This window comes from Pseudonaja textilis, chromosome 1 (genome assembly GCF_049901715.1).
Source record: "Pseudonaja textilis isolate UNSWEBS1 chromosome 1, rPseTex1.2, whole genome shotgun sequence".
Taxonomy (NCBI): Eukaryota; Metazoa; Chordata; class Lepidosauria; order Squamata; family Elapidae; genus Pseudonaja; species Pseudonaja textilis.
The window spans coordinates 332,436,697-332,463,812 of NC_141990.1; the positions used below are offsets into that span (position 1 = coordinate 332,436,697).

Sequence of the window (27,116 nt, forward strand, 5' to 3'; positions counted from 1 at the left end):
TGTTCTCCCAGCTAAGTCCAGAGGCTGCCCGGGGCCTTTGGCAGCTTTGCCCCATGTTCCTGGGTGCCAAGGGGGCCCCTCGGGAGCGAAGGGCCCGGAGCAGCTGGCAGACAGGCGCAGGGGCTGTGATGGGGCTGCCCGCAGGGAGGTAGCGATGCCCGGCCTCCTCCAGGGTCCCTGGCAGGGAACGCAGAGATTCTGGGGGCCCGTTTCGCACGTTGCCAACAAACAGACGATCCAAAGGGAAATTTCCCCACGTTTATTAAAGGAATAGCTTCACTATATGTCTTTAAAAAAAGAAAAAAGGTCTGCCCCCTCCCCATTTTCACAAAATATATATATATATATATATATATATCCCCCAAGGGACGGAGATCCTGTTGGGCTGGGACTTTGGGGGAGGGTCTCGAGAGCGGCTGCCTCAGCTCCTGCTCTGCTCCAAAAGCAGAAATCCCCTGGGGGGGGGGATGTTTTTGCTTGGGACCCCCCCCCAGGAGAGCTCTCTGGACCCCCCCCCGGTGGCTTTTGGAAGCAACAGGGAGCAGAGATGGCATCTAGGGTGGCAGTGCCAACCTGGAGCAAGTTTCCAGCTGCAGAGCCTCTTGGGCAGCAGCGTTTGCCAAGCAGGCACCGGTTGGCACAAGGGAGGAAGAGGAGGGGGAGGGAGAAGAAAGGAGGGGGGAGGACAGGTGAGTGCTGTGCGTGTGGCTCTTCCCCCCCCCCTCCTCCTCCCCAGGCGACCACCTGCTTCCTTTTTCAGATGCCACTTTTGGTGAGCAATTCCCCTTCCCCCACCCCCAATCGAACAGGCAGGATTCGACCCCGAGTCCTTCAGGGCAAAAGCGTTCCTTGCCTGCTAGGTGGCAGACGGGGCTCTTTCCATTCTGGGCCTTGGGGGGCCTGTCCCCTCCCTCGCTGCACATACTTTTTCTTTTTTTGGGGTGTCTCCCCATCACGGTTTGCCCCATGGCAGTCCAGGTTTCCCTGCCGCTGAGCGCCCAACCTCCCCCCCACAAAAGGAGAGAGAGATTTAGGGGCCGGTGCCCACCGTCCTCTCTGCCTCCGAGCATTTTGGCACAAGACGGGAGAAAAAAGCGTAAAAATAAGGAAATGCACAAAACGAGGCGCACACACGGATCTCATCCTCGTCTCTTGGAATGGGGGGCACACCAGCACACAGGCGCCCCCGAGTCTCTGGCTGGCCTTCGCCAAGCGTCCCCAGGCCCCAAGGAAAAGCCTGGCTTGGCAGGTTGGAGTCCGTCCGTCCGTCCTGCGCCCCGGGAGACATGCTGGGCCTCGGCCCCTCTCTTGGCAGGGGGGCTCAGTGCCGGGGCCCCTCCCCAGGCTCAGCCGCGGTGCTTGTCGTATTCGCCCACCATCCTCTTGATGTGGAAAAGCTTCTTGCGCAGGGATTTGGTCTCCATTTTCTTGCTCTGGTACTCCGGCGTCTGGCATGGGGGGGCGGGGGCAGAGGAAAGCTTGCGTAAGCAGAGCTGGTGCCCACTTGCAGCCCCCGCCCCCACCCCGAGAGAGGCTGGCCAGGGTCGCCCCCGCCCGGAGGGTGCTGGACTACACCCTACATCATCCCCACCCCGATTCAGGAAGCCCCTTAGAGCAGGGGTCTCCCACCGCGGCCCCTTTAAGACGCGTGGACTTCAACTCCCAGCATTCCTCAGCCAGCTTCGCTGGGAGCCATTGATGAGCTTCGCTGGCTGAGGAATGCTGGGAGTTGAAGTCCACGCGTCTTAAAGGGGCATGAGACCCTGCTCTAAGGGGCTTCCTTGCGAGTGTGAGGATGGCGGGGGGTCTCTTGATCCCTCCCAAGGTCCTTCTGCTCCCCCTCTGGGTCCCAGTTCTGGAGGCGGGTTGGGGGAGGAAAGAGGCCCAGGGGTCCCGGGAGGGGGGGGGAGAGGTTGATAAGGGGACGGAGCTGTGCCTCTTCCCTCCCCCACTGCCTTTCTACTGAAATTAGACACACACACACACATGACGCCCCCCCCCCCTTCGGAGCCCTGCTTCCAACCTCAGCATTTCTCACAGGGTTCAACCTCCCATCATCCCCGACCCAGGCAGGGTGGGCTGGGCTGATGGGACCGGGGGGGGGGAGGGGCAGCTGGGGACGGGGACTCACCCGCTTCAGCTCCTTCAGGCGGTTGTACTCCTCTGCCACGCCCTGCCAGGGAAACACTGGAGTTGGGAGAGGAACAGACCGGGCCCCCCCAAAATGGAGCCTCCACATTCAGGAGCAGTGCACCGCAGGGCAAGGAAAGAGCCTCCTCGGGCCGCTGTGGGGCTGTTGGGCTAGACTGCTGCACCCACTGGGGGAGAGGGTCTGCTGGGGGGGTCATGCCCCAGGCACGGCCCTCGAAGGTCCCTCACTCAGCTGGCAGCTGCCAGGCCACAGAACAGCCTTTCCCGCCATGCCCGGCAGCTCAATTCCGCAGGCAACGGGGCCGACCGACCCTGGCGCTCAGGTTGGGTTCCCTGGGGCCCCGGGGGGTGCCTCGGGCGGGGCCCCCTCCCTTTTCCCTGCTCCCCGGGGCCCCCTTTGGCCGGCTGCCCACCTGGTACTGGAGCGTGTCCTCCGGCAACTGGTCCAGCTGCCTGCTGAGCTGGTTGATCTGGTCGTTGATGGCGTCCATCTCGCCACAGAGCCGCTTGTAGCGCTTGAGGTCAGTGTCAAAATCTTGCTTGTACCTCTGGCGGGCATCGTCGGACATGATGGGCGGGTAATGGCTGCGGGGGCGGGGGAGAAGCTCAGCCACAGGCCGGGGGGGCGCTGGGGCACCCCGAGACACCCGCCCACCCCTAGTCTACGGCTGGCAAGAAGGGGGGGATAAGGGGAGGGGAGGCAGGGGCCCCTCTTGACGCCCTTTGCGTGTCGAGGGTCTGGGGAGAGCCAGGACAGAGGGGGCTCCTGCAGGACATGGTCTGCCAGCTCTGAGTGGGCGGTGCCCCAGCAAGACCCCCAATGGGGTTCCTTCCACAGGGCGATTTAACGGGCCCCCAACATCGCCCACAAACTGTGAGCTGTCCGATTCGCTGCCCTCTTTGGGTGCCAGCCGGACATCCTCCATCAGCCTGGGCTGCCCTCCCTTCCGGGGTCCCTGCTCAGCTCAGTGGGATTTGGGGGACCCCCTCCCTTCCCCTCCCTTAAGGAGACACTTTCCTTCCCTCGGGGGGCTGGAAGAGGCTCCGTGAGCCCCAAAGGCTGGGCTGGCTGGGGGGCGGCTGCTCAGGCCGGAGACCCACTCGGGGTGGGGGGAGGGGTCTCCCACTGTAAGCCCCCCCTAATTTCTCACCCCTGGACGTTTGGTCGGAAGGTTTGTGCTTCCCTTGATGGCTAAAAAGGGAAAATCCCTCCTGGTGATGAGGGCTGTTGTGGCCTCTGTGCCAGAGAACCGGCTCCCTCCTGTCCTGTCCCTGTCCTGTTGTTCTGTCCTGTTGTTCTGTCCTGTTGTTCTGTTTCCTTCCGCCCCGTCCCTTCCCGGCCCCCCTTGGAGGGAGAGGCCAGGGGGACACCAGGGGCCGGGCTGATTCCTCTGAATGGTTCATTATATAGGGAGTCCTCGACTTACGACCACAACAGAACCCACAATTTCCGTCACCGTGAGACGTTTGTGAGCTTTGCCCCATTTTTCGACCTTCGCTGCCACCGTTCTTAAGTGAAGCACTGCTATTGTGGAGTTAAGTGACACGGCCGTTAAGTGAATCCAGCTTCCCTGTTGACTTTGCTCGTCAGAAGGTGGATCCCAAAGGGGATCGCAGGGTCCCGGGAGGCTGCGACAGTTGTTAAGTGTGAAAAGCGGTCACAAGTCCCCTTTTTTTCCAGGGCCGAACTATGGTCACTAAATGAACGGTCGTAATTCGAGGGCCTCCTCTAACGCAGCCTGTGACGATGACGGGCCTGGCGTCTTTTGCAGGGGGGGGGTCTGGCTTCAGCCTCTCCCCCTTCCGGGCCCCTCCCCGCAGGGCCCCCCCCCCTCACCTGTCCCACTCGTCCGGCTCCTGCTCGTCGCTGGACTCTACGGCCGTGGTGTAGTCCGTCTCGTAGGGGGCCTCCTCCGGGTCGGGGTTCCCCCGGCGAGCCCTCCGGCTCCTCTGGGCGGGGGCCTTCCGGGGGGGCTCCTCCCAGGTGCTGGAGCTCAGCGTCCGGGCGCGCTTGTCCAGGGGGGGCTGGAAGGGAGAGCTACGGGGGGGAGGGGGGGGGAGTCAGGCCGGAAGGTCAGCTGCACCAAAGGATGGGGGGGGCACCGAGGGGGGGGATTATTCGGAGGACCTCTGACTGTGCTGCCCCGCCCCAGCGAATCCTGGAACACCAGAGCTGGGAGGGGGCCTTGAGGTCTTCTAGTCCAGCCGTGGACTCTTGTCACGGGGGGTTCTACCTGATCCGATTCCAAGCGTTCTCCGGCTTCCAGGAGCCGGAAAGCCCCCGCCCCCCATCCTGCTCTCACCTGATCCGGCCATCCGCCCTGGAGAAGCCATCCTTCTCGGTGTAGCTGGGGGGCTGGCGGGGCGTGGACGGGGCTGGTGGGCTTCTCCGAGTAGGCCAGGGTGGCCGTGTCGGTGGGGCTGGCTCGGCCATCCACGTTCTTCACCTGCAGGGGGCAACAGGCACTCCTCAGCCCCCTCCCCCGAGGTCAGGGCCCATAACCTGACCTTCTCACCTCCGTCCCTCCTGGTGGAACTACGGAGCCCAGAATCCCCAGCTAGCCTGGCAGAAGCAAGGTCACTCGGGGTGTCGGCTGTCCCCAGGTGGAGTCGTTCCCCCCCGTAGGAGGCCCAGGCTTAGCAGGTCCCCTCCCCAAAAATGACTCCCCGCCTTGCCTGCCCTCCCAGCTGGAAAACGGGGGCAGGGAGGGGGGCCAAGAGCTCAGGGCAGCAACATCTGCCAGGCCAGACTCAGCCCCCACCTGGGCTTTCCAGACGCCCCCGCAGAAGATCCCCCCGCAAGATGTGGCTGGCCCCTCCCTCCCCTTGGCTGTTGCGCCCCAGCTCTCCCCTTATCCACACACACCCGGGCCGCAGCCCTCCCCCGTGCCTGCAGTCCCACAGCTGGAAAGCAGGTGCCAGGTGGGGGTTGTGCAAGGCCAGGCCCTCCCCTTCCTCTCCTTCCGGCTTGGAGCCAGTGTGGTTCAGCCCTTCCCTGCCCTCTTGGAGCAGGGGGTTGGACTAGAAGACCTCCCGGGTCCCTTCCAACTCTGCTATTCCCTTATTCTGCCCACCAATCAACCCCCAGAGGGGGGAACGGCACCGCTTGCTGGGGTCCGGATGTAAGAAGCAGCTCCCTGCTTTGCCCCCCCACCCAGAACACTGCAGAACCAAGTATCCTGGGGGGGGGGGCATTCTCGCCCTTCATCTCCCCCCCTCCTCCCTGTCAAATCGCCCCCTTCCCGAAGGCCCAGCAGGAGGCCAGAGTCCCCTCCCCCCCATCCGAGTTCGGCCTCCCGGGACAGAGGCAGCCCCTGAAATGGGGGGATGGGGGGGCAAACGTCCACCGGGCTGGCAGGCTTCTGTGGGTGGGGGGGGAGCAGCCCACCCCTGGCACCCCGCTCCAGCCAGGCCCCACGGCCCCCAGTCCAGCCACCTGAGGCGGCAGCTCCGAGCCACATGGGCTCCTTTGGCCTCCGTGGTTAATCATTGATGTAACCGAAACCGGAGAAGCGATAAACAGCCCTGTGCGCTCTCGGTTACACACAACAAACACACACCCCTCCGGCGCAGAGGGAAGGCTTGTCTTGCTGTTGTTGCAGACCAGGAAGAGAAAATTGTGGTGGGGGGGGAATATGGAGGGAAATTCCTAGCGGGGGAAAAAGCCCGGAGGGGTTGGAAGACGGAGATGCCTAAAGCCAGGAGCAGAGAGATAAAAGGGCCGGAATATATCTAGGCCGGCCAGCCAGAGGCAAGCGAGGGAGGGTCTCCCGGGGGTCTCTTCCTAGCCGGGGGGCTGCCCAAAGGGCCGAGTGGGCACTGCAATGCCCCCAAAAGGCTCGGCTGTGGGGCAGAGCTGTGGCAACAGATTAGTAGAGTTGGAAAGGGACCTTGGAGGTCTTCTAGTCCAACCCCCTGCTCAGGCAGGAGTCCTTATTCCATCCTGGAGAAGTGGCTGTCTGGTCTCTTCTCAAGAGCCTCCAGCGATGGAGCCCCCACAACTTCTGGTGGGTGAATTGTTCTAATAGTCAGGCAATTCCTCCTTAGTTCCCGGTTGCTCCTCCCCTTGCGTGTTTCCCTCCCTGCCTCGGAGGATCAGCACCCTTCAGGGTCCCAGAGGAAGCCCCCTCCCCAAAACGAGGGCCCTGCTGGTGAGGGGAGAGGCGTTGCACCCAAAGTGACCCCCCCCCTTTGATCCCTTCCCGGCCCGGCCCAAATTCCCAGCCTGGCTGGCGGCTGGGCACTACCAGAGCAACCAAGGCGCCCAGGGCCGCTGCCTCCCCCGGGGAGCTCCTTTGCTCCTGCTCCACTCACCCATTCCTCCACGTTGGGGCCCCCCTCCAGCGCTGGGGGGCGGTCCCAGTAGATGTTCTGCTTGCCAAACTGCCAGATCTTATGGCGCGTCTTGTGGGCGAAGAAGCAGATGACGCAAAGCAGGACCACCAGGAGGAAGCCACAGACGATGGCCACGGCCTGCGCGGGGAGGAGCAGAGGGGGGGAGGGCAGTTAAACCCCTTCCCGGTCTCCCTCCCGTCCCCCAAATTCCCCAGAGGAGGGGCTCTCTCGGCTGGTGTTCAGGGTCTCCGTGGAGGAGGGAGGGTCTCAGCTGGAGGACATCCCCGCACAGCCAGGAGAGACCCCCCAAGTCCCCCCACCCCAGCCAGGCCTCCAAGGTGAGCCACAAGGAGGTTGTGCACATCCGCAGGGGACAAATTAGGCCGGCCACGGCATCGTGGCACGGGGGAGGTCCCTGGCCCCCTTGCAGAACGTCCCACAGCTGTGCCCTCTGCCCCAAAGTCCTCAAGATGCCCCCCCCCCGTTTCATCTGGGGACAGTGGGGAGGCCTGTTTTTTTGGGGGGGTGGCACCATTCCCTGTGCATCACAGCCACAAAGCCCTTTGGGGATTTCGGGCCACCCCAAAAAAGAGGCTCAGCCAGGCGGAATCCCTCCCAGCAGCGCTTGCTAGGGGGACACGAGAATTTGGGGAGGGGGATAATGGAAGGGGAGATGGAAAAGCAGGAACAGGGAAGGGGAGCCACACCCCCAAATGCAAAGCTTCCTTGCCTAAACCTGGAGATAATTTTTCCACCCAGCCTGGGAGACCATTCCCCCAAAACCCCAGCCCCCATGGCTGGATGCAGCTCAGCCCCGGAGGTCGCCCCAAACCTTCTTTCCCCCAGGCCAAGAGACCCCACCCCAAACACAGTCTGAGCTGGTCAGTCCTGGGATGGGGCACGACCAGGAAACCCGTGGCGTTTAAGTGAAACCAGGGGTCAGTGAGGAAGCCGGCAGGAAAGCTGCAAGTTTCAGTTACACGATGTCTCGTTTAATGACCACGTGCCTGGTTGGTCCCAATTGCTTTATTGAGCGAAGACTAAGCCTGTTGCAATCCTAACGTTGGCAGAGGAGCCCCCCGGATGCCTCCCAACCGAGGCTCCACGCAGGGCCCTGAGGAGGGGTCTTCAGCAGAGGTGGCAACGGCAGGACTTCCACTCCCAGAATTCCTGAGCCCACCTGCCCACCCTGCCCTTGAGGAAGCAACAGCCTCACACCTGTCCGCCCAGGTGATTCCCGAGCCCAGCGGCCACTTCCGCAGGCCAGCCAGGCAAGGCGGCTGGGCTGGACGCCTCGGCGGGCTTATCTCATTTGCTCAAGGGGGCCGTTCCAAGGGTGCCACTGCCGTGCCCGGCCCACTGATAAGCCTCCCGGGTGGTTCTCACCTGAGCCCGAAACCGATTACCTGATAAGCCCCTCTGCTGTCTCGGGAACAAAAGCCGCTCCTGCTTCCTCCCCCCCCCCCGGCCCGGGGACTTCCGGGGCTGGCTTTTCGGAACAAGCAGGTGAGAGAAGGAGAGGGGGTGAAAGGCCGTGCCAGGCAGGAGGCCCCGGGGCTGCCCCACTGGGTGAAAGGCCAGCCTCCCCCACAGCCAGCACAGTCCTGCCCGAGGCGGAAGGGCTCCTGTCCCCTGGCACGACCGTCCGGTCGCTGGGCCGGCTGAGCCAGAGGTGGAGGGGAGGCCGGGGGGGGGCAGAGGAGGGGGCGAGACCAAGTACGGGCACAGCTGAGTCCCCTCCTCTGACGAGTAGGTGTACATTAACCCATAGTGCGCGGCTGTAGTATTACTTATCCTTTTATCACCTTCTTCCGCTTCTCCTGGTGGTGCCCTTTTGGCATCGTTGTTGCTGCTGGTTACTATTATTATCGTTCCCGTTCGTATTATTCTGCAATTAGCCTTTGTGTACCAGACCCACCAGATCCCCGGCGTGTCTACCTACTCCTAGCCCAATAAAGCTGTTCCTGCCTCTTCTGGTCTCGTCTGTATTCTAGAATAAAGATTTCCTGACCACGAGAACTGCAAACAGGGGATTCCCTCCAGACGTCGTGGCTGCTCCAACACCAGGAGCTTTTTTGTCTGGGGGGGCTTAGGGTTTCCTGACTGAGCAAGGGGTTGGACTAGAAGACCTCCAAGGTCCCTTCCACTCCATCCCCATACTTCTCTTCTGTTCTCATTCCTATTCTATTCTATCATTCTGTTCCGTTCCATTCCACCCCGCCCCATTCTGTTCCTAGCCTGAGCCATGGCTGCTTCCCCCCCCACCAGCCGTGGACCCAAGAGGAAGCAGGACCACCGGGGCAAGGCAGCCCCCTCCCCACCTTGCCCCCCCCCATCCCACCCCCAACCAGACTCCTACCTCCTGGGGGTCCACCATGCAGTAGTGGTACAGGTACTGGTTGTAGGAGGCTCCCCCGGTGTAGACCTGGTTGCACAAGGCCAGCATGGGGTTGGCCGAGTAGTAGCTGCCCCCCATCTGGGCCTGGGGGTTGACCCCCACGATGTAGACGATGGAGGCAATCAGCATGACGAAGGCCAGCAGGGCGCAGATCACCAGGGCCACCAGGTAGAACCGCCTGGACCGGGCCGCACTGGACTTGGTGAGGCTGACGACGGCCAGAGCCAACAGGGCGATGAAGCACAGCACCGACATGGCGAGCATGAAGCCGCTGGCTGCCCGGGGGTTGGTCATGCCCCCGTAGTAGCCCCCCATGCCGTAGCCGCCGTAGTAGCCGCCCAGGCCTCCGCCGTAGCCCCCCATGCCGCCGTAGCCCCCCATGCCGTAGTAGCCGCCGCCTATGCCTCCGCCGTAGAGGCCCCCGTAGCCGTAGTCCCAGGCCAGGGTGGAGGCCACACAGGCAAAGATGGCCACGCAGAGCAGGACGCCCAGCCCCTCCAGGACCCTCACCACACTGGGCGGGGAGGTCCACTTGTAGAAAAGCTGGGGCTCGTCCTCGATGTAGTAGGAACCCGGCGGGGGCAACTTGACGGGGTACCCGTAGTCCTCCCCCGGGGGTCCGTATCCAGCGGGAGGGCTGTCGTAGGGCTTCGGGCTAAACATCCTCGGCGCAGAAGCGAGGCAGGGCCGGTGGAGGAGCCCCAAGCGGTACAGCTGGAGGAGGGTGACCCAAGGGGGGGAGCCCCTTTAAGATCCCTGGAGCGGCCGAGAGGCTCCTGCGCTGCGTCTGGCTGGCACTGCCAAAGAGAGGGGAAAGTGAAGGTCAGTGTCCTCCCTGCGGCCTTTGGGCAATTCTTGCACCCCCCCCCCAGTGGTGGTTGAGGGACAGCGACTGTCTCCTGCAGCGGAAGTCACGGGGGAGGGGAGGAAAGTCAACCAAGACCACTCCCCCTCCCCCCTCCCCTGAGTGCCCAGGAGAGCCGAGGATCTGAGGACCACCCGGGCACCAGAACCATCAACTGGCCCACGCCAGGCATTTCTTCCTACGTTGTGGGCCCATCTAACGGTTGTGAAAAAGAGGGGCAACTGGGGAGGGAGACACCCACCCTGGGTGACTCTGGGGTTATGCCCTTCCCTGGCTTTCAACCAAGGGGCAGAGATCCCCCCGTTATGCTGCCAAATAACACCGGCTCCTTCAAGTTGACCTTGGCTCCGGTAACTTCCCGGCCTCTCTCTGGGTTTGCTGGACTTCCTGGGTGAGTCTAAGGCCCCGGGGCGACTGCCCGGCTCCCAGTCAAGCTCCAAAAGCGAGCAGATAAACAGGTAACAGGTAATCAGAGTCGGAAGGCACCTTGTAGGCCATCGAGTCCAACCGCCTGCCCAAGCAGGAGACCCTACACCATTTCTGACAGAGGGCAGTCCAGGCTCTTCTTGGATCCCCGATATTTAACCCCGAGAACAGGAGGAAGGGTCCCAAAGACCCACCGGAGGGCAGGTGGGATCCAGCTGCTCTTCCCGCTTCAGTCTAATGCAGGGGGTCCCCAACCTTGGCGCCTTTAAGATGTGTGAACTTCAACTCCCAGCTTTGCCGGCTGAGGAATTCTGGGAGTTGAAGTCCACAAGTCTTAAAGGGGCCGAGGGTGGGGACCGCCGCTCTAATGGCTTCCGGAAGTTTTTCCCCAGCAGAGGGAATCCAGCCGTCAGAATTCAGCGTCTGATGACAACATTACAAATTGATCTCCATCCGAGTCTATTAGATCGACGGCCGACCTCATGCCTGCGGCCGCTTGCCCAGTGTTTATAAACTCTGGATTGCAAACAGCCTTGTCACACGGCTGTCAAAGGTCAGTTTGTAATGTTGTCAGTGCTGTCATTTGGAGGGCTGAGCACCCCCTGGCCGCCCCAGACTCTGGGGTCTGCTGCCCCCTTCGTCTTCCTGAACTGGAGAAAGGGGGGGGATGTATTACAGTAGCAGATGAGACCAGTTTTTTTTGGGGGGTTAGACTTTGAGATTGGTGTTTCTTGGCCACTTTAAGATGTAGGAGCTTGACTTCCGGTGGCGTTTCCGTCAATGATGGATCAGAGACCGCAATTGTGCGCGGCTTTGATCCGCGTTTCCCTTGTTGGAAGGGTCCGCACGGAACCGGAGTCATCTGACCCTCCTTGGAGGGGTGGGAGAAGAGGGGGAGACCACCAGCTGGGTTGAGGGGAGCCACACCTCCCCTCCCTAGCTAGGTATTACTCCCCTGGAAGACAGGGAGAAACAGCAGTCTAAATTGGCTGCCCTGAAAACGGAAAGCTGCCGGGTCCCTAAGTTTTGTGCTGGAGCAGTGAAGTGGTGAGCTACATATAACCAGATAAAAGAATTGAATTTTTTCTTAACAACCCCGAGAAGTTGAAAGAAAGTGCCCTCACGAAAGAGTATCACAGCGGCGAACAGAAAAGACGAAAATACAGGGTAAACAAAATTGGAGTATAAAAAGTTACAATGAAATTAGAGACTAAATTTTGAATAATATAAATTGGCATTAATTAGGCATTGGATAAAATGCTAGACTTGCCTGGAATTGGTTATTATTAAGAAAATTAATCATGGAAATAGTTGAAAATTAATGTTTAACATAATTAAAAGAGAAAAGAACTTTGAAAAATGGAAAGTGATACCGAGCACTATCTAATGGTCAAAGACTTTTTTTTCCCTACAAAATTTTATGGAAATTTATTGGACTCATAACTGTTATGAAACAAAAGTTAAATAAAATAATAAGAACCCCAGAAATTTTTTTTAAAAGAGGGAGAAACTACTAAGAGGATATACAAATGCAATTTCCTGGGACTGTTGGGTGTTGATTGTGAAAGAGGCAGAAGGATTAACAAGAGAAACAAAGATAAAAGGAGACTTTTGGCAAAGATTGCATTAAAGGACTTTGAATATTAATAACTGATTATAAAAAAATGGAAGAAATAAGCAAAGACTTTAAGTTGGAATTGCAAACCGTAAGAGGAATGCTGAAAGAAAGGAGGGAATTATTGGAAATATTGGAAAAGAAAATAATGGCGATGGCAGAAGAACAAAGAAATTCCAGCAAGGCAGAGCTAAAGGAAGAAGAAAGAGGCTCAAATAGTCCTGGAGAACAAGAGGCACTGCCAGAAGACACTAAAGGAATTAAAACTATGACGGATGATAGAGTCAATAAATAAAAGAGAAAACGCTCCCGGGATTAAACAAAAGAAGAAAAAATTATACAAAAAGAAACTTCGAAAAAGAGAACAGGAAAGGGGGAGGGGAGAAGATGGGTGAAATGTTAGAAAGAAAGAAGGAAGATCAGGGAAATTTAGAAAAGGGAAAGTTGGCTAAAATTAAAAGAAATAATAAAGTCGAAAAGTTCAGAGATAAGGGTTCGGGATTCTATAAGGGGGATACCACATGGAATATATATTGGTATTTAGTTTAAAACTTGTTGGGAAATACCTTAGGAATGTATAATTACATATATATATGAATATGAACTGTATATAAAATGTGTTGTTATGAACCCTTTTCTTTCTTCGAGGCTTAAAATAAGGGAATGGAAATGAATTTTAAAAATATGATTATTAATGATTATAAATGAAGTGAAGATAAAATGAGAGACATTAAGAAGTTATTTTAGTGATTCACTGGAGGGGATATATATAGTTGACTATATATACAGTTGATTATTTAATGGATATTAGAATTGTACAACGAGAATATTTTATTCTGTGAATATTTTATTCATGTGGAAAATACCATGAGGATCTGAAATATATTGGTTTTATTATATTTTTACTCTTTTTAGATTGCTTATTATATATTGGCTTAGAGAAAATTAAGGACAACAATGATGTGTAATGTAAAATAAAATAGGTGGTAAGCTGAAAATGGAAATAATAGGGGATAAAGAATTGGAAAGGTATGGATGAAATTATATTGATATTGAATTAATGAACTGAAACATGAATTGCAAATTCATTTAAAGATGAGTGAAATGGATAATAATATGAGTTTAATATTATATAAGATTAATGGAAATGAAAATATGACTATGTACAAGTGTTATAATCTGGAAATATGTTGCTCACATGGAAAGATGCATAAAATTTAAAAAAACAAAAAAACTTTTTACAAAATAAAAAGAAGTGGGAGCTTCTCTCTGACCCCATCAACCCTCTCCAGGGTGCCACTGGGGGTGGGGGGTGGGGGGACGGCTGCTGAAAAGCATTGCCCTCACTGGGGCACAAGATCTGCCCTGGAGCGGGGCTGCTGCCCCTGCAGGGTGGGCACCAAGGTGGTGGCGCAGAAGAGGCCAGAGGACCCTTCTCGGTGAAATCTGCCTGGAGTTGCTGCTGGTGATCAGAGGTGGCTGAAATGCCCAGCAAGCACAGCCTCTGGTCCCTGGGTCTCTCGGCTGCCCTGCACCCCCCCCCCACCTGGCACTGGGGGAGGGGCCACCTGGCAAAACGCACCCGGGTCCCTCCAACCCAAGCCGGTGTGCCCACCGGGAGGTCCTAACTGCAATGGAGGGACCCAGAGGCTCCTCCTGGGGGGCTGCCCAGATTATGCCGCCTCCTCTTATTTTGGGGAATGCCAGGCTCAGAGGGAAGGCTGTGATTTGGTCGGGGGGGGGGCATGGTAGCAGAATTCCAGTATTGGAGGGGCTGCCCCAGAGAAGGGGGGCCAAGCTACTCCCCAAAGCACCAGGAAGGCCAGACAAGGAGCAACAGATGGAAACTCATCCAGGGGAGAAGCAACCTGGAACTCAGGAGGAACTTCCTGACAGGGAGGACAGTGAGCCAGGGGAACTGCCTGCCACCCGAAGTTGTGGTTGCTCCGTCCCTTGATGTCTTTAAGAAGAGTCTCGTAGACCGTCACTTGTCTGAAAGGGTATAAAAGGTCTCCTGCTTGAGCAGGGGGCTGGACTAGAAGACCTCCAGGGTCCCTTCCAGCTCTATTCCAATTTGACTGATTGATTTGGGTGGGCGAGGAGGAGGAGGAGGAGGAGGAGGAGGGTGCGTGGGTGCAAATCCCTGCCCTCAATTCCCCTTCCCTGATTGGGGATTCCCCTTCCCCCTCCAGTGCCAGTCCCAGGCGCCTGAGCAGGGCACATTCCCCCCCCCCCAAATCCCAGGGACCAGGAAGCGGCCCACCCCTTCTACCCCAGGAGCCCCGCTTGGCTGCTCCGCCCTTGCCAACCGGCCGGTTCCCAGGGGATCCCGCTCCTGCTCCCCACCAGAACGGCGGCTGCCTGCCAGATCCCTCCAAGCGGCTCTGCGACTCCGGATTTCAAGGTTGTTCCTGGGAGCCAGAAAGGGGAGGCCGAGGTCCGGCCTCTGGCTGGCTCACAACCAGGGAGGGGGGGCTTCAGCCGGGCAGCTGCCCAGGAGCCCCTCGGCCCTCCCTCCCTCCCCTGCGGCTCCCATGCCCGCGAGGGGGGCTTCCTCTGCCCCCAGCCCCTGCCCAACCGCCGTGGCTGGAACGGTTCAACCCAAGAGGCGAGGCGGCTGTTCTGTGGCAAGATGGGCAGCCCAACGCACCAAGGAAGGGATTTGGCTGCCAGCCACCGGCACAGCCGGGAAGGGGAGGGACCCAGGGCCGGGCTTGGCGGTTTCCACCCGTGGGGGCCCGGCTCCTCTGGGTCTCGGCGGGGCCCAGCCTTGAGATCTGCACGGAGGCCGGAGTCACCGCTTCCTGGGCAGCTTCTCGGGAGTCTCTGCCTGCCACCCGCAAGACACGGAGGCTGGGCACCCCCCCCACGCAAGGGAGGGAGCCTTGACCACCCCACTTATCACCCCGTTGCAGATTCTCCCCCCCTGCCCCCGTCTCCATCTCCGGGTGGCTCAGGAAGCACCACCATGGTTACAAGCGAGTAAATACGAGCAAGGTTGCCTTTTAAATTTAGGCACCCATAAATTGGGCTCCGTTGCTTCTGCTCGATCGATCAACCAGAACAGAGCTGGAAGGGACCCTGGAGGTCTTCTAGTCCAACCCCCTGCTCAGGCAGGAGACCCTCGACCATTTCAGACAAGCGGCTGTCCGGTCTCTTCTTCAAAACCTCCAGGGACAAAGCACCCACGGTGTCTGGTGGCCAGCAGTTCCCCTGGCGAATTGTCCTCCCTGTTAGGAAGTTTCTCCGCCATTCCACGCCGCTTCTCCCCGTGAGGAGTTGCCATCCGGGGCTTCTTCTCCTGCCGTTGCTTTGGATGGATAAATTGACCCCCCCCCCAATACGGAAACGCTGCCATCAGGGCCCCCCCTCCCCCCGGTCCTTCTTTTCTCCAGACCGGCCAGACCCCGATCCTGGCCAGACCCCAATCCTGCCACCGATCTTGATCTGTTTTTCCCTCCAGGCCTTTAATCCTTTAATGCTCTTCTCTGCCCCTTTTCCAAAGCCTCAACCTCTTTTTTGTGACGGGGTGACCAAAACTGGACGCAGAAAATTCCAGGTGTGGCCTCACTAAGGCTTTACAAAGCGGCACCGATTCTACGCTTCTGTTTATAAGCCCAGGATTGTTATATTACACAACCCGAATATCTATCCAGGTTTTCTCCTCTGCATAAAAAAAAGGGATCGACTCCAAGGTGGGTGCCTGGGAAACAGGCTCTGACGGAGGAGGAGGAGGAGGAGGCCAGAAGGAAAAGGCCGGCCTGGGAGCAGGGGGTGGAGGTGGAGGGGACCCACGGAGGCCTTGGGGGGAGAAAGGGCCCACTCAGAGGGGGCAGGGGAGCAGAAGACAGCTGGGGGGGGGGGCAAAATCCCGCCAGTGCCTACAAAGCTGATCTTTCGGGATGAGGCAAGGCCAATTTATATTTTATTCCCCCCAATTTAGCTATAAAACCGAACGTCCTTTTCATCTACACAGGGAGGAGAGATTTACTGCTTGATTTATCCTATGGCTGGATTTGTGTTTATAATCTTAAGTTGTGCCATCTTTTGGGTTGAGCACCCCATAAAAACCCGGCAAGGAAATGCTCCCAGCCCAGAAAAGCTGCAGGGCCACCAAGAAGCTGCGCCCCAAATCCAGCCTGGGGGAGGCTGAAGTGACCTTGCAAGGCAGCCAGAGGATTGGGGGGGGGCGCTGCAACGGGGCTTCCCTCCCCCCAGTCGCCGAGGCCGGGGCCAGCCCTCCTCCCCCTCCCCGTGGAAAGGAAACGTTCCTCACTTCTAGCCCCCCCCCCCTTTCCCTGCGCCTCCGGACCGGGGACCCCGAACTGGGGGACTTCAACGCCCGGAGCGCTCCCGACTGCAGAGCAGCGACTGCAACCTGCGGGCCTCGCAAAGCGCCCCCCCCCCGCCCAACCCGGCGTGGAGATCCGTAAAGCGAGCGGCCGGGCCAAATTCCGGCGAGCCCCGCGGGCGGTGCGGACGTGCGCGGCCGGCTGTCCTCGGGAGGCCCCCCGCGGCTCCGGGGCACAATGCCTGGCGGGGCCGGGAGGGTCGGCGCCGCAAGGGAAGAATTCGGGCGGGGCGGGAGGGGAGGACGGGCGCATCGCCTCCGGTGGGCCGACCGGCCTGCCTGCCTGCCTTCCCGGCCCCCGAGCCGCCCCTCGGGCCCCAGCCGCGGAGGAAGCGCTGGGAAGGGGAGCTTCTCTCCGCCCGGCGCCCCTCGCCTCCCGCCGGCCGTGGCCCTTCCCGCCGCCGCCGCCGCTTTCTCGGGGGCCAGGAATGGAGGCGGCGCGCCGGTTTCCCTCGAGCGGAGAAGCTGCAGGATCGCATTGAGCTGGTCTCCACCGGCGAGGAATTTGGGAAGGAAGGAAGAAAAGGAGGGAAGGAAAGGAGGGAGAAAGGAAGGAAGATGGGGAGGAAGGAAGGAAGGAAAGGAGGGAGGAGGAAGGGAAGGAAGACGGGGAAGGAAGGAAGGAGGGTGGGAGGGAGGAAAGAAAGGAGGGAGAAAGGAAGGAAGATGGGGAGGAAGGAAGGAAGGAAAGGAGGGAGGAGGAAGGGAAGGAAGACGGGGAAGGAAGGAAGGAGGGTGGGAGGGAGGAAAGAAAGGAGGGAGAAAGGAAGGAAGATGGGGAGGAAGGAAGGAAAGGAGAAAGAAGAAAGGAAGGAGGGTGGGAGGGAGGAAGGAAGATGGGGAAGGGAGGGGAGGAAAGGAGGGAGAAAGGAAGGAAGATGAGGAAGGAAGGGAAGGAAGGAAAGGAGGGAGAAAGGAAGGAAGATAGGAAGGAAGGAAGGGAGGGAGGAGAAACAGAAGGAAGGAAGGAGGGTGAGAGGGAGGAAGGAAGATGGGGAGGAAGGAAGGAAAGGAGGGAGGAGAAAGGGAAGGAAGGAAGGAAGGAGAGCGCAGGGAAGGAGGAACAAGAAACGGGGAGGGAGGAGGGAGGAGAGGAAAGTTTGGAGCGAAGCGGGGAGGAGGAAAGAAACGGAAAGAGAAAGAGCGGGAGGGCCGAGCAAGCGGGAAGCGCCGCTCCTCTCCCGAAAGACCCCCGCTGGGGACGAGCCCCCCCCCCCGTGGGAGGCAGGCAGGCAGGCAGGCAGGCAGGGCGGGGGCCCCGGAGCGCCCTTCTCCCGGGGCTGCTCCCCGCGCCAGGGACTCCCCGCCCGCCCCGCCGCGCACCTGCCGCCCTCGCGGCCTCACCTGGCTGCGCCCGTGGCCTGGCGGGCCCTTCGCGCAGGACTGGAGGCCTCGGCGCCGGCGGCGGACTGAGCCAGAAGGGGCGGCTCCTCGGCCCTCCCCTTCCCCGGAGGCCACACGCGCCCCCCCGCCCCCGCCCCCGCCCCGCCGTCCCACCTGGCCGGCCTCCCGCCCCGCCCGCCCGCCCGCCCGGAACTCCTCGGCGGGGCTGGAGCCCCGGCGCTCCCCCGCAGGCAGCCCAAGCGCTCGAGCCCGGAGGCGGCGGGGACCGGCGCCCCTCCGCTTGCACCCCAAAAGGCCGCCCGGGCGTGATGGGCCTTGGAGTCCCAGGTCCCCGGGCTGGGAGCGGCAAGCGCAGAGCCCGCGGGGGAGGCGCGCTCGGCTCGCTCCGGCCCGGCGCCAGAAAGCGGGGAGCGGGCGTGGGGGCTGCTTGGCACCCGGTTCCCCCGGCTGGATAACGAGTCTACCTTGTTCCCCGGTTGGGTCACGGCCGGTCCGGAAGGAAGGAAGGACGGAAGGACGGAAGGGGTCCCCGTCGGCTCGCCTCTTCTCTTGGACCCGGTGCCAGGCGGGCAAAGTTTGTGCCAAGCCCTCGAGGAGCAGCTGGCGCGATCAGGCTGCACAACCAACTGTATCAAAGGGGCCCCTGCCTGTGCACACACACACACACACACACACTCACACACACAAACACACTCTCCTCCCCCCCCCCCTTTGTTGCCAAGGGTTGAAATCCTCCCTCCTGGCTCCACTTCCTGCTTGGCCAGGGGAAACCCGGAGCTGCCGGTTTTGAAAAGGGGGGGGGATAAAAGGTGGGGAGGGCCAAACACCAGAGACACCCCCGCCCCCGAAGCCCCTTCGACCACCTACCCCTTTGGCCTCCCGCCTTCCTCCCACTTGGTTTCAAGCGACTTTATTTGGAAGAGGGGTCTCATCTGGGGCACCCTGAGTCGCCTGCAGAAGCCCCCAGCCCTCCCCCCACAGAACTGCCCCACATCCTAGACCCCCTCCCCCTCCCTCCCTCCCTCCCCCATCCAATCTTCCTTCTGGGCCGGTTTTTCTTTGCGCAAAGGTGGAATCACGCAGAAAGTCGTGTTGGTCTCTTCACCCCACTTTTTATTCTCAACCTATTGGCACAAGGTGGAAACCGGGCCGGTTCTGGCACTGAGGCTCCAGGGGGGCAAAGACCCCCCCTACGCCCCCCCCTTTCCTGTTGGGGGCAGAGCAAGCAGATTGGGGGCCGGTTCGCCTGGCATAAACTCCCCCAAAGAGCCACCTGGGAAAGGGGCCTCGGGACGGAGGGGGCACCCCAGCTGCCCATGGGGGCCACGGAACGACGGATCCCAGGCCCCCAGGAGGGTCTCCACTCCATGGAGAGATTTCTCCAGCGCTCCCAATAGGGTGGCTGACCCCCCCTGTAAGGAGCCCCTCCCTCCTTCCCTCCTCCCCCTTTCCAGGCTGGGCTTCGGGCCCCTCCTCAAAGCGCCACGGACGGCTCGCTCCAGTCAGCGTCGAAGGTCTGGATCTGGGCCTTGAGGTGGGAGAGTTTTTTCCTCAGGTAGTCGCAGCGCTCCTGTTTCTCCAGGAAGGAGGGGTCCTGCGGGGGGAGAAGAATGGGGGGGTAGAGGGAGAAGGACGGATCTTCAGGCTGGCGCCAAAAGCATTTCACCGGCCTACTTTCTATGGCCTCTATTACAACCCCAATTGATCCCAAAGGGTATGTTGGTAAACAAGACAGCTGTTAAGGGAGTTTTGCCCCGTTTTACGACTTTTCTTGCCACGGCTGTTAAGTGAATCCCTGCAGCTGTTCAGTTAGTGACATGGTCGTTAAGCGAATCTGGCTTCCCCGTGGCTAGTCCGGTCGCAAAAGGGGATCACGTCGTGAGCCCAGGACACGGCGACCGTAGTAAGCGTGAATCGATTGCCAAGCGCCTGAAGGTTGACCACGTGACTCCGGGGAGCCTGCAACGGCTGTAAGTGTGAGAACCGGCCACAATTCCCTTTGTGCAGCCTGCCGTTGTAAGCGAAGGGTTGTGAGGACGGCCTGAATCGGCTCTGGCTGTGGTTCTCCCCCCACGAGCCCCTCTCCTCATTCTTGTGGGCCGAAGGGGGGAGACAGGGGGGGCGTTTCCTCAGTGGAGTAAAAGGGTCCCTGAAGGGGAGGGGTCACCCCCTCCCCCCAGGCGTCACAGTTTACAGCCTGAGCCTTTCCTTCCCTTGGGTGGCCTCGGAAGCCTGCCAGACCCCCAGCCCCATTTTAGTGGCATGCATGGAGGGGTTTGTTGCTTTGCAGGGCTGGTGCGGCCCCTTTCTCACATCCAGGCAGCCCTCAGCCAGGAATCGTTTGTTTAGCAACCATTCAGAGCGACCACGGTGGCGCAGTGGTCAGAGTGCGGTACTGCAGGCCGCTTCTGCTTATAGCTGGCTGCCTGCAAAATTGGGCAGATCAAATCCCACCAGGTTCAAGGTCGACTCAGCCTTCCGTCCTTCCAAAGTCAGTAAAGCGAGGGCCCACTTGTTGGGGGCAGCAGCCCGACTCTGTGAAGCAGCGCATAAGTCTAAGGGCTATGGCTATTTCCCTCCCTCCCTTCTTCTCTTCCTCCCTGTGGTTATAATGCAGCATTGCAGGCGAATTCTGCCGACTGCCAGCAGTTCGATCCTCCTTCCCTCCTTCGAGGTGGGTCGAATGAGGAGCCAGAGGGTTGGGGGCAGAGAGGCTGACTCTGTGAAGCGGTATAGAGGTCTCAAGGCCGTGGCTACCACAGCATTGAAAAAGGGGGTCGTTTTTCACACGACCCATCCTCCGGGGTCACGGGGTCAAAGTCCAGGCCCTTGGCAACTGGCCTGTACTTATGACGGTTCTGCTTGTAAAGCGAGGACTCCCTGGGGCGATTCCAGGCCACCCACAACCCCCTGTGAGAAGAGAGGAAAATGGGAGGGGGAAACAGAGGAGCCCCGTCTTTCCACGCATTTGGGGTCTGCAGGCCCCCCCAGACCCAACCGGGCCAGGAAGGAGACCAGAGGGAGGCAAGCGGGGGAGAAGGATGGGGGGCTGCGCTTTGGCCCTGCAGGAGGAGCAGATGCCCCCCCACCCAAGAGAGCCCCCCCCCCCAGAAGCCCCAGCCCTTGAGTGACGGTAACCCCCCCCCTTACCTCCTTCTTGCCCCTGTAGGCCCTCCAGACAGCCGAGAGGCGGCTTTGCTCCTGCAGAGGAAGAGGAGGAGAGGAGAGGAGAGTCTGGGGTCCTCCAGGGGAGCCGGGAGAGACCCTCCCCAACCCCGGCAGGCTCAGGAGGGGAGGCAGGGATTCTCTTGGGGAGGCAGGATGCAAACAGGGACCTCTTTGCTCTGCGGACGGACGGGCAGCCTGGACATGAGGGCCTCCAACTCTTGGAACCTCTGCCGCCTGGCATGGATTTCGCGGAGGAGGGCCTGGTACTCCACATACTGGTCCTTGAAGATGGCCGTGTACTTCTCCCGCTCGGCCGGACTCCCGATGGCCGGGTACCGCCTGTCCGGAGGAGAGAACAGAAAGGGTCAAGGGGAAAACCGCCCCCGTTTTAGAGAGACTAACTGCAGTTCTGCAGTTACAGATAAGATGCAGGTGAACAGAGCTGGAAGGGACCTGGTAGGTCATCCAGTCCAGCCTCTCCGCCTAAGCAGGAGACCCTACGCCATTTCTGACAGAGGGCAGCAATCCAGTCTCTTCTTGGAAGCTTCCAGGTATGAACCTCTGAAGACGACTTCTGTTCTACTAGTGGATGGCTCTCACTGTTAGAAAAATGTCTCCTTATTTCTACGTTGAATCTCTCCTGGTTCAGTTTCCACCCATTATTCCTTCTCTGGCCTTCGGGTGCCTTGGAGAATAGCTTGACCCCCCTCCTCCTCTCTGGGGCAGCCCCTCCTCAAATGTTGGAAGGCCGCTCTCCTGTCTCCCCTGGTCCTTCTCTTCCCGAGACCAGCCAGGCCCAGTTTCTGCAACTGTTCGTAGTATGTTTCAGCCTCCAGTCCCCTCATCATCCTGGTTGCTCTTCTCTGCACTTTTTCTAGACTCTCAACAACTTTTTCATAGTGTGGTGACCAAAACTGGATGCAGGACTCTAGGTGTGGCTTTAGTAAGGCTTTATAGAGTGGGATTAGTACCTCCCTTGATCTCGATTGTATCCTTCTGTTAATGCAACTTAGGATTGCATTGGCTTTTTTGGCGGCTGCTGCACACGGCTGGCTCCTATTTAGCCGGTCGTCCACTAAGACTGCAAGATCCTTCTCACATTTCCTGCTATTGAGCCCGGTTTCACCCAGTCTATATGTGTCCTTTTGGTTTTTCTTGCCTAAGTGTAGCCCTTCTCCGTGTCTGCATGTCAGATAGTTCCAGGGCTGGGCAGGGGGGACACACCGCCCGAGATCCCCCAGAAAGACCCCCACACAAAGAGCTTGATGCTGCAGCTTCCTGGATGGCAGCTGGTTGCAGGCAGAAGTTCTCAGGTGCAGTTCAGCAGAAACGGGGAGCTGCAGAAAAGGTTGGAATTGGGGCCTGGGCAGAGAGCCCAGCCAGGCTGGCATCGGTTCTGGAGGTGGGCATCCTCGCCCACGTAGCCTCCTTCCTTCCAGAGCACCTTGAAACATCCCCCCTGCCCCGCTCAGCTCCAGGGGGTGTTGAGGCCTGTGGGGTGGGGGGTTCCTAGCTGACCCCGGATGGCAGGTTTAAAAAATGAAGGACCTGAATATACACTTTGGTTTTTGACACCTGCCAAAGCCCCCAGGAGTCTCCAAGCGTGGCAACTTTCAGGCTTGTGGACTTCAACTCCCAGAGTCCCCCAGTCAGCCAGTGAAAAGCTGCTGAGAGGAAGGGGGGTAAGGGGGAAACCCCAAAAGTCTTAAAGGAGAGACTGGACCAGCCCTTGTCCTGTCTAAGCAGGCGGTTGGACTAGAAGACCTCCAAAGGCCCCTTCAGACTCCGTTCTGTTCTAAAACTCTCTCTCTCCGGTACTTACACGATGTAATCGGGGACGATAAGCGGCTTGGGGTTGTGCCCCACCGGGATGGCGTGGTTGAGCACTTCCGGGCCTCCTTCCTCGGAGAACGCGACGCGCCTGGACCCCCGGCCGGCTGGACGTCCCTTGGCCGGAGGGATCCTCAGGTGCTCAGGGGAAGCCCCCGGCAGGAAAACCGGCCTCGGCTGTGGGGGGGCCAAGAGACCAAGAAGAAACCTTCACCTGCAGCCTGGGTAGCCCCACCCCTTTCCTCACCAAGGGTCACACCTGCAGCCGAGGGGGCCCCTGTTTGTTCACGGGGAAAGGGGAGGCCTCATCCCTGGTGGCACTGAAGGCCCTGCGGATTGTTTTAAAAGACTGAATATTTTACTGTGTGATTAGATGCAGAAGGAATTTAGAAGCCTCCAGGTACGAGAGGAGGAGGAGGAAGAGGAGGAGGAGGAGGAGGAGGAGGAGGAGGAGGAGGAGGAGGAGGGAGACAATAAAAAGGGGAAGTGATGAAGATCATCAGAGGGATAAACCATCATAATGCAAGAGGAGGAGGAGGAGGAGGAGGAGGAGGAGGAGGAGGAGGAGGAGGAGAAGAAGAAGAAGAGAAGAAGAAGGAGGAGAAGGAGAAGGAGAAGAAGAAGAAGGAAAAGAAAAGAAGAAGGAGAAGGAAAAGAAGAAGAAGAAGAAGAAGAAGAAGAAGAAGAAGAAGAAGAAGAAGAAGAAGAAGAAGAAGAAGAAGAAGAAGAAGAAGAAGAAGAAGAAGAAGAAGAAGAAGAAGAAGAAGAAGAAGAAGAAGAAGAAGAAGAAGAAGAAGAAGAAGAAGAAGATCAATAAAAAGGGGAAGTAATGAAGATCCTCAGAGGGATAAACCATCATTAGGCAAGAGCCCCACTAGGTGGGTTAATCGACATGAAGCAGCACAGAGGGAAGGGGGGGTTCAGCGGAGCGATGGCCCCCCTGGGTCCAGGGGTTTGGGGGCTCTCAACTTGGAAGCGTTAAAAGGCCGGATGCCCAGCGGGTGAGGGTCCTGCAGGCGTCCCCTCAGCCCTCCTTCCAACCCCGTGCAGACCCACCAACTGCACGGCCTCTGTCCTGGGGGAGCGGGGGGGCTGCTGCCCACCCAGGTCTCTCCCACCTTCCTGAAGATGCCAGGACTGCCCCACCCCAGGGCCCCTGCGAATGAGGCAGGGGTCTCCCAGAATCTGGGGGCTTTCCCCCCCACCCCCCCACCCGTGGGGGTCTTACCGGGGGGAGCAGCCTCCTCCTCCTCCGGGCTGCTTCGTGCCGCCACATCTGGAGACAGACGAGGGAGCCGGCCAGGTAGAGCAAGGGGACGAGGAAGAGGAAGGTGAGGGCGGCCACCTGCCCCCCCTCCACCCGGCAGAGGGCCGTGAGGAGGGGCCCGTAGGCAAAGGCCGAGTAGCAGAGGCCCCCCCGGTTGAGGTCGTGGACGTAGGCGATGCCGGCCGCCAGGTAGAGCAGGAACATGGAGAGGTTGAGGGCGAACTCGGCCAGGGGCCACCAGTGGGAGCCCAGCAGGATGGCCCGGTAGTGCGTGGTCAGCCCCAGGGCCAGCAGGATGACCGTCAGCAGCCAGGCCAGGCTGGCCACCACCAGCACAAAGGGGGTCATCGGGACGTAGGAGCCAAAGCCTGCTCCGGTGAAGCCGCTGCTGTACAGCTGGGGCCACTGGTAGTCCTTCTGGACGTAGGCCGCGGTGCAGGCGAAGGCCATCCCCCCCAGGAGGAGCTCCAGGGCCCCCAGCAGCCTCAGGAGGCCGGGCCAGGACTTCAGGTGGCCGTACTTGCGCTCGCAAGACTCCAGCTTCTCCCTGTATCCCGGGGGCCCTGTGGAGGCCTCCCCGTGGCTGGAGAGGGACACGCCCTTCCCAGACTTGGAAGACGGGGTGGCCTCCGAGGGGGACCCTGGCCTCCTTCCTTCCTCTCGCTACTGGTGGAGCCGCCCTCCTCCTCCTCCTTCTCCTCCTCCCCGCCAGTCAGGCTGGTTCGCTCAGGGGTCTCCAGGCCTGGACGGACGGGTGGGGGGTTTGGGGCCCCGGAGGAGTGGGGTCCCAAGGGGGCGGCAGGAGGTTCTTCTCGGGGCCGCCTCCCACCCCCTCCCGAAAGCCTTCCGCCAGGACGAGGCCAAGGAACTGCGGAGGGGCTGCGGAGGGGCCTCTTCTGGGAAGGCTGGCTGGGCCGACCAGTGGGGGGGCCCACGTGGGGAGGGAGGGGGAGAGCCGGACCCAGAGCTGCACCCGGGACGAGGGGTCCCTGGGGCCCCCAGACGGAGAGGGCTGGAGAGGGGCCAGGAGGCCGGGCCCAGGCCCACCGGAGGCTGCCCCTCTGCCCCCGCCGGAAGGGGCTTCTCCAGGGCCATGGGTCCACGTCTCTTGTGGGGAGGGGTCTTGGCGGAGTCCCGGCTTCCGGGCAGGAGCAGCTGATCTGGGAAAGATAAAGAAACCAAGAGGTTGGTCCCAGCAGGGAGGCCCTTTTCTTCAGCCCCACCCAAGGAACGGAAGGGGGGGGGGAGAAGGAAGGAGCCTTTTGGGGGGGGGGGGCTCCCATTAAGAAATGGCTGAAAACTTCCTCTCTCCACTTCGAATACGTAGCCTGAAACGTGGCTCTTACTCTTAACGTGACTTGGAGGTGAATGATAGAATTATGGGGCCGCTTAATTATTTGGCATTTAGGGCTGGGCCCCCAAGGCCCCCCAGCGGTTGGAAAGGGGAGAATCTACCCCTCCCCCCAGGAGGGGACCCCCCCACCCTCCCACCTCTCACGGCGGAAGAAGGGAGCCAACTAAGGCCGGAGCAGAGCTGGCCCTGATGCCCTTGCCAGCCTGTCTTCGTGGGGAGGGGACTGAGGGCAGCCTGCACAGGACCTCTGAGGCCCCTCCCTTTCTGGGGTGACCCTGGGACACCCCCCTCTCCTTCCCAGGCTCAGCCCTGTCCGAAGGCCCAGAGATGGACGGGCAGCTGGCAGCGCCAACCGTGCCGATTACTAAGATGGCAGGGAGCCCCCGGCCTCTCCCGATGGACGTGAGGCAAAGGCCGACTCTGAAGGGTCTCAGGCCAAGGAAGCCGGCTGCCCTGGGGTCACTTCCTTTGCTCGGGGGGGGGCCAAGAAAGGATCGGGAGAGACCTGCAGGTGGAGGGAGGGTTGAAAAACAGGTGGCCTTCGAGGGCCCCTCCTCTCCTGGCCCCCCAGCCTGCCCAGGGGGGTCCAGTGGGCCTGTGCCTCCATCGGGGACCACCCCTCGGGGGAAGACCCCCACCACGGCCTTTGCCTGTCTGCCCGGTGGGAGCCTCCAAGGAGGAAGGCAGAGAGGGAGAGGAGGAAGAAGACGGGGAGGGGGAGGAGGAGGAGGGAGGAAGACAAAGAGGAAAAAGGAGAGACCCCCCCCCTCCCAGTCAGACCCCCTCTGGCTGCCCCTTCTCAGCCCACCACCGGATGTTCACATTTCATCCCCCCCACACACACACAGCTGAGGGCCCCGTGCCTGGAGCCCCCCCCCCCCAAGATGGCCCCCATACCTTCCGCCTGCTTGTGGTCCCACTCCGGAGGGGAAGGGGGTGGGGTGGGATCCGGGCCCACTTCAAAGGCCAGCAAGGAAGTGTGCAACTTCCTCCTCCCTTTTGCGGTGGGGGGAGGGGCCCTCCCGATCCGGTGGGGCTCTGCCGGCTCTGGCACAGGAAAAGCTTTGGGCTCCAAGCGGGCATCTTATCGGGCTTGGCGGCGGTTAATGATTAACCGGAGGCTGCCCTGCAGGAAAGCGCCAGGCCCAGAGCGGCAGAGGAGCCCCCATTTCACTTCAGGACCAAGATGCCCATGGGGCACTGCCCAAGCGCTCTCGATGGCCACAGCCACTTTGCAGGGACCCAGGGATCCCCGTTCAGGAGGAGGAGGAGGGGGGAGGCCTCCTTCCAACCTCTGACCCCACCCCCTTCTCGGTCCCATGGGGTCGGGGGGCTCCCTGTCTGGAGGGGGCCGAGGCACCTTTAGAAGCTCCTGCCAAGCGTTTTCTCCCAGCCCATTTTCCAGGGGTGGGGTGGTATGAACTGGGCACCTGGCAACTCCCGGGGGTCCCTGAACCCAAGCCCCCGCCCCCCCCAGCCACGGAAAGACCCCGGGTGTCTCGGGCCCAGTCCTTGTGCGGTTCTGGCTTGGCCTTCAGTCGGAATCCTGCTGCCTTCCCAGGTGGACGCCTGCCCTGCGCTCCCAGGTGCGATTGTGTGTTTGTGTGCAGTGTTCTTGCAGCCGGTGTGGTGGAGACACAGCCTTTTAAGACTGGGGAGGCTTTTGCCAGTGCAGATCGTCCCACCAGGATCGCTGCACCCCGGCCAGGAGCAGCCCCCACGCCCGGGGGGGGGGACCCTCTTGGCAGGGCCAGGCAGGCGAGAGGCGGAGACCCCTGAGGATGCTGTGGGGCCGCTCAGTGGATGGGCTGCCTGGGAGCCCCCAGGAACCCGGAGGGAGCGCAGCGTCTGTGTGCGTGTGTGGTTGTGGTTGTGGGTAGCTTAGCCAGCTCCTTCCAAGGGCATTTGCCCCACAGCTTCTTCTTGGATCTTGCTTTCTTCTGCGACTGTCCCTTAGCTGGGCCCTGAGCTGTCTCACACACACACACAACACACAACACACACAGAGGCGT

The 27,116-nt window shown here is 60.0% G+C and overlaps 2 protein-coding genes across 3 annotated transcripts; both read right to left on the reverse strand.

Annotated features, from left to right (window-relative positions):
• Positions 1–244: 244 nt before the first annotated feature.
• On the reverse strand, positions 245–18,198 carry LOC113454371 (occludin-like). Its single transcript, XM_087921230.1, has 8 exons — positions 17,950–18,198; positions 8,846–9,681; positions 6,466–6,624; positions 4,300–4,598; positions 3,989–4,189; positions 2,565–2,736; positions 2,132–2,173; positions 245–1,448 (listed from the first exon to the last, which is right to left on the reverse strand). The coding sequence occupies exons 2-8, from the start codon at positions 9,545–9,547 to the stop codon at positions 1,347–1,349; spliced, it is 1,677 nt and encodes a 558-aa protein (XP_087777356.1). The 5' UTR covers positions 9,548–9,681; positions 17,950–18,198; the 3' UTR covers positions 245–1,346.
• Positions 18,199–18,595: 397 nt separating this feature from the next.
• On the reverse strand, positions 18,596–26,150 carry OCEL1 (occludin/ELL domain containing 1). 2 transcript variants are annotated; one of them, XM_087923364.1, is made up of 6 exons: positions 26,002–26,150; positions 23,712–24,910; positions 22,476–22,660; positions 20,821–20,992; positions 20,636–20,686; positions 18,596–19,079 (listed from the first exon to the last, which is right to left on the reverse strand). In XM_087923364.1, exons 2-6 carry the CDS (start codon positions 24,198–24,200, stop codon positions 18,960–18,962), a joined length of 1,017 nt encoding a protein of 338 aa, XP_087779490.1. In that variant the 5' UTR covers positions 24,201–24,910; positions 26,002–26,150; the 3' UTR covers positions 18,596–18,959. The 2 variants fall into 2 exon arrangements, with proteins under 2 accessions (XP_087779490.1, XP_026578320.2); XM_026722535.2 differs by lacking the exon at positions 26,002–26,150 and having other exon boundaries at positions 23,712–24,952.
• Positions 26,151–27,116: the final 966 nt, after the last annotated feature.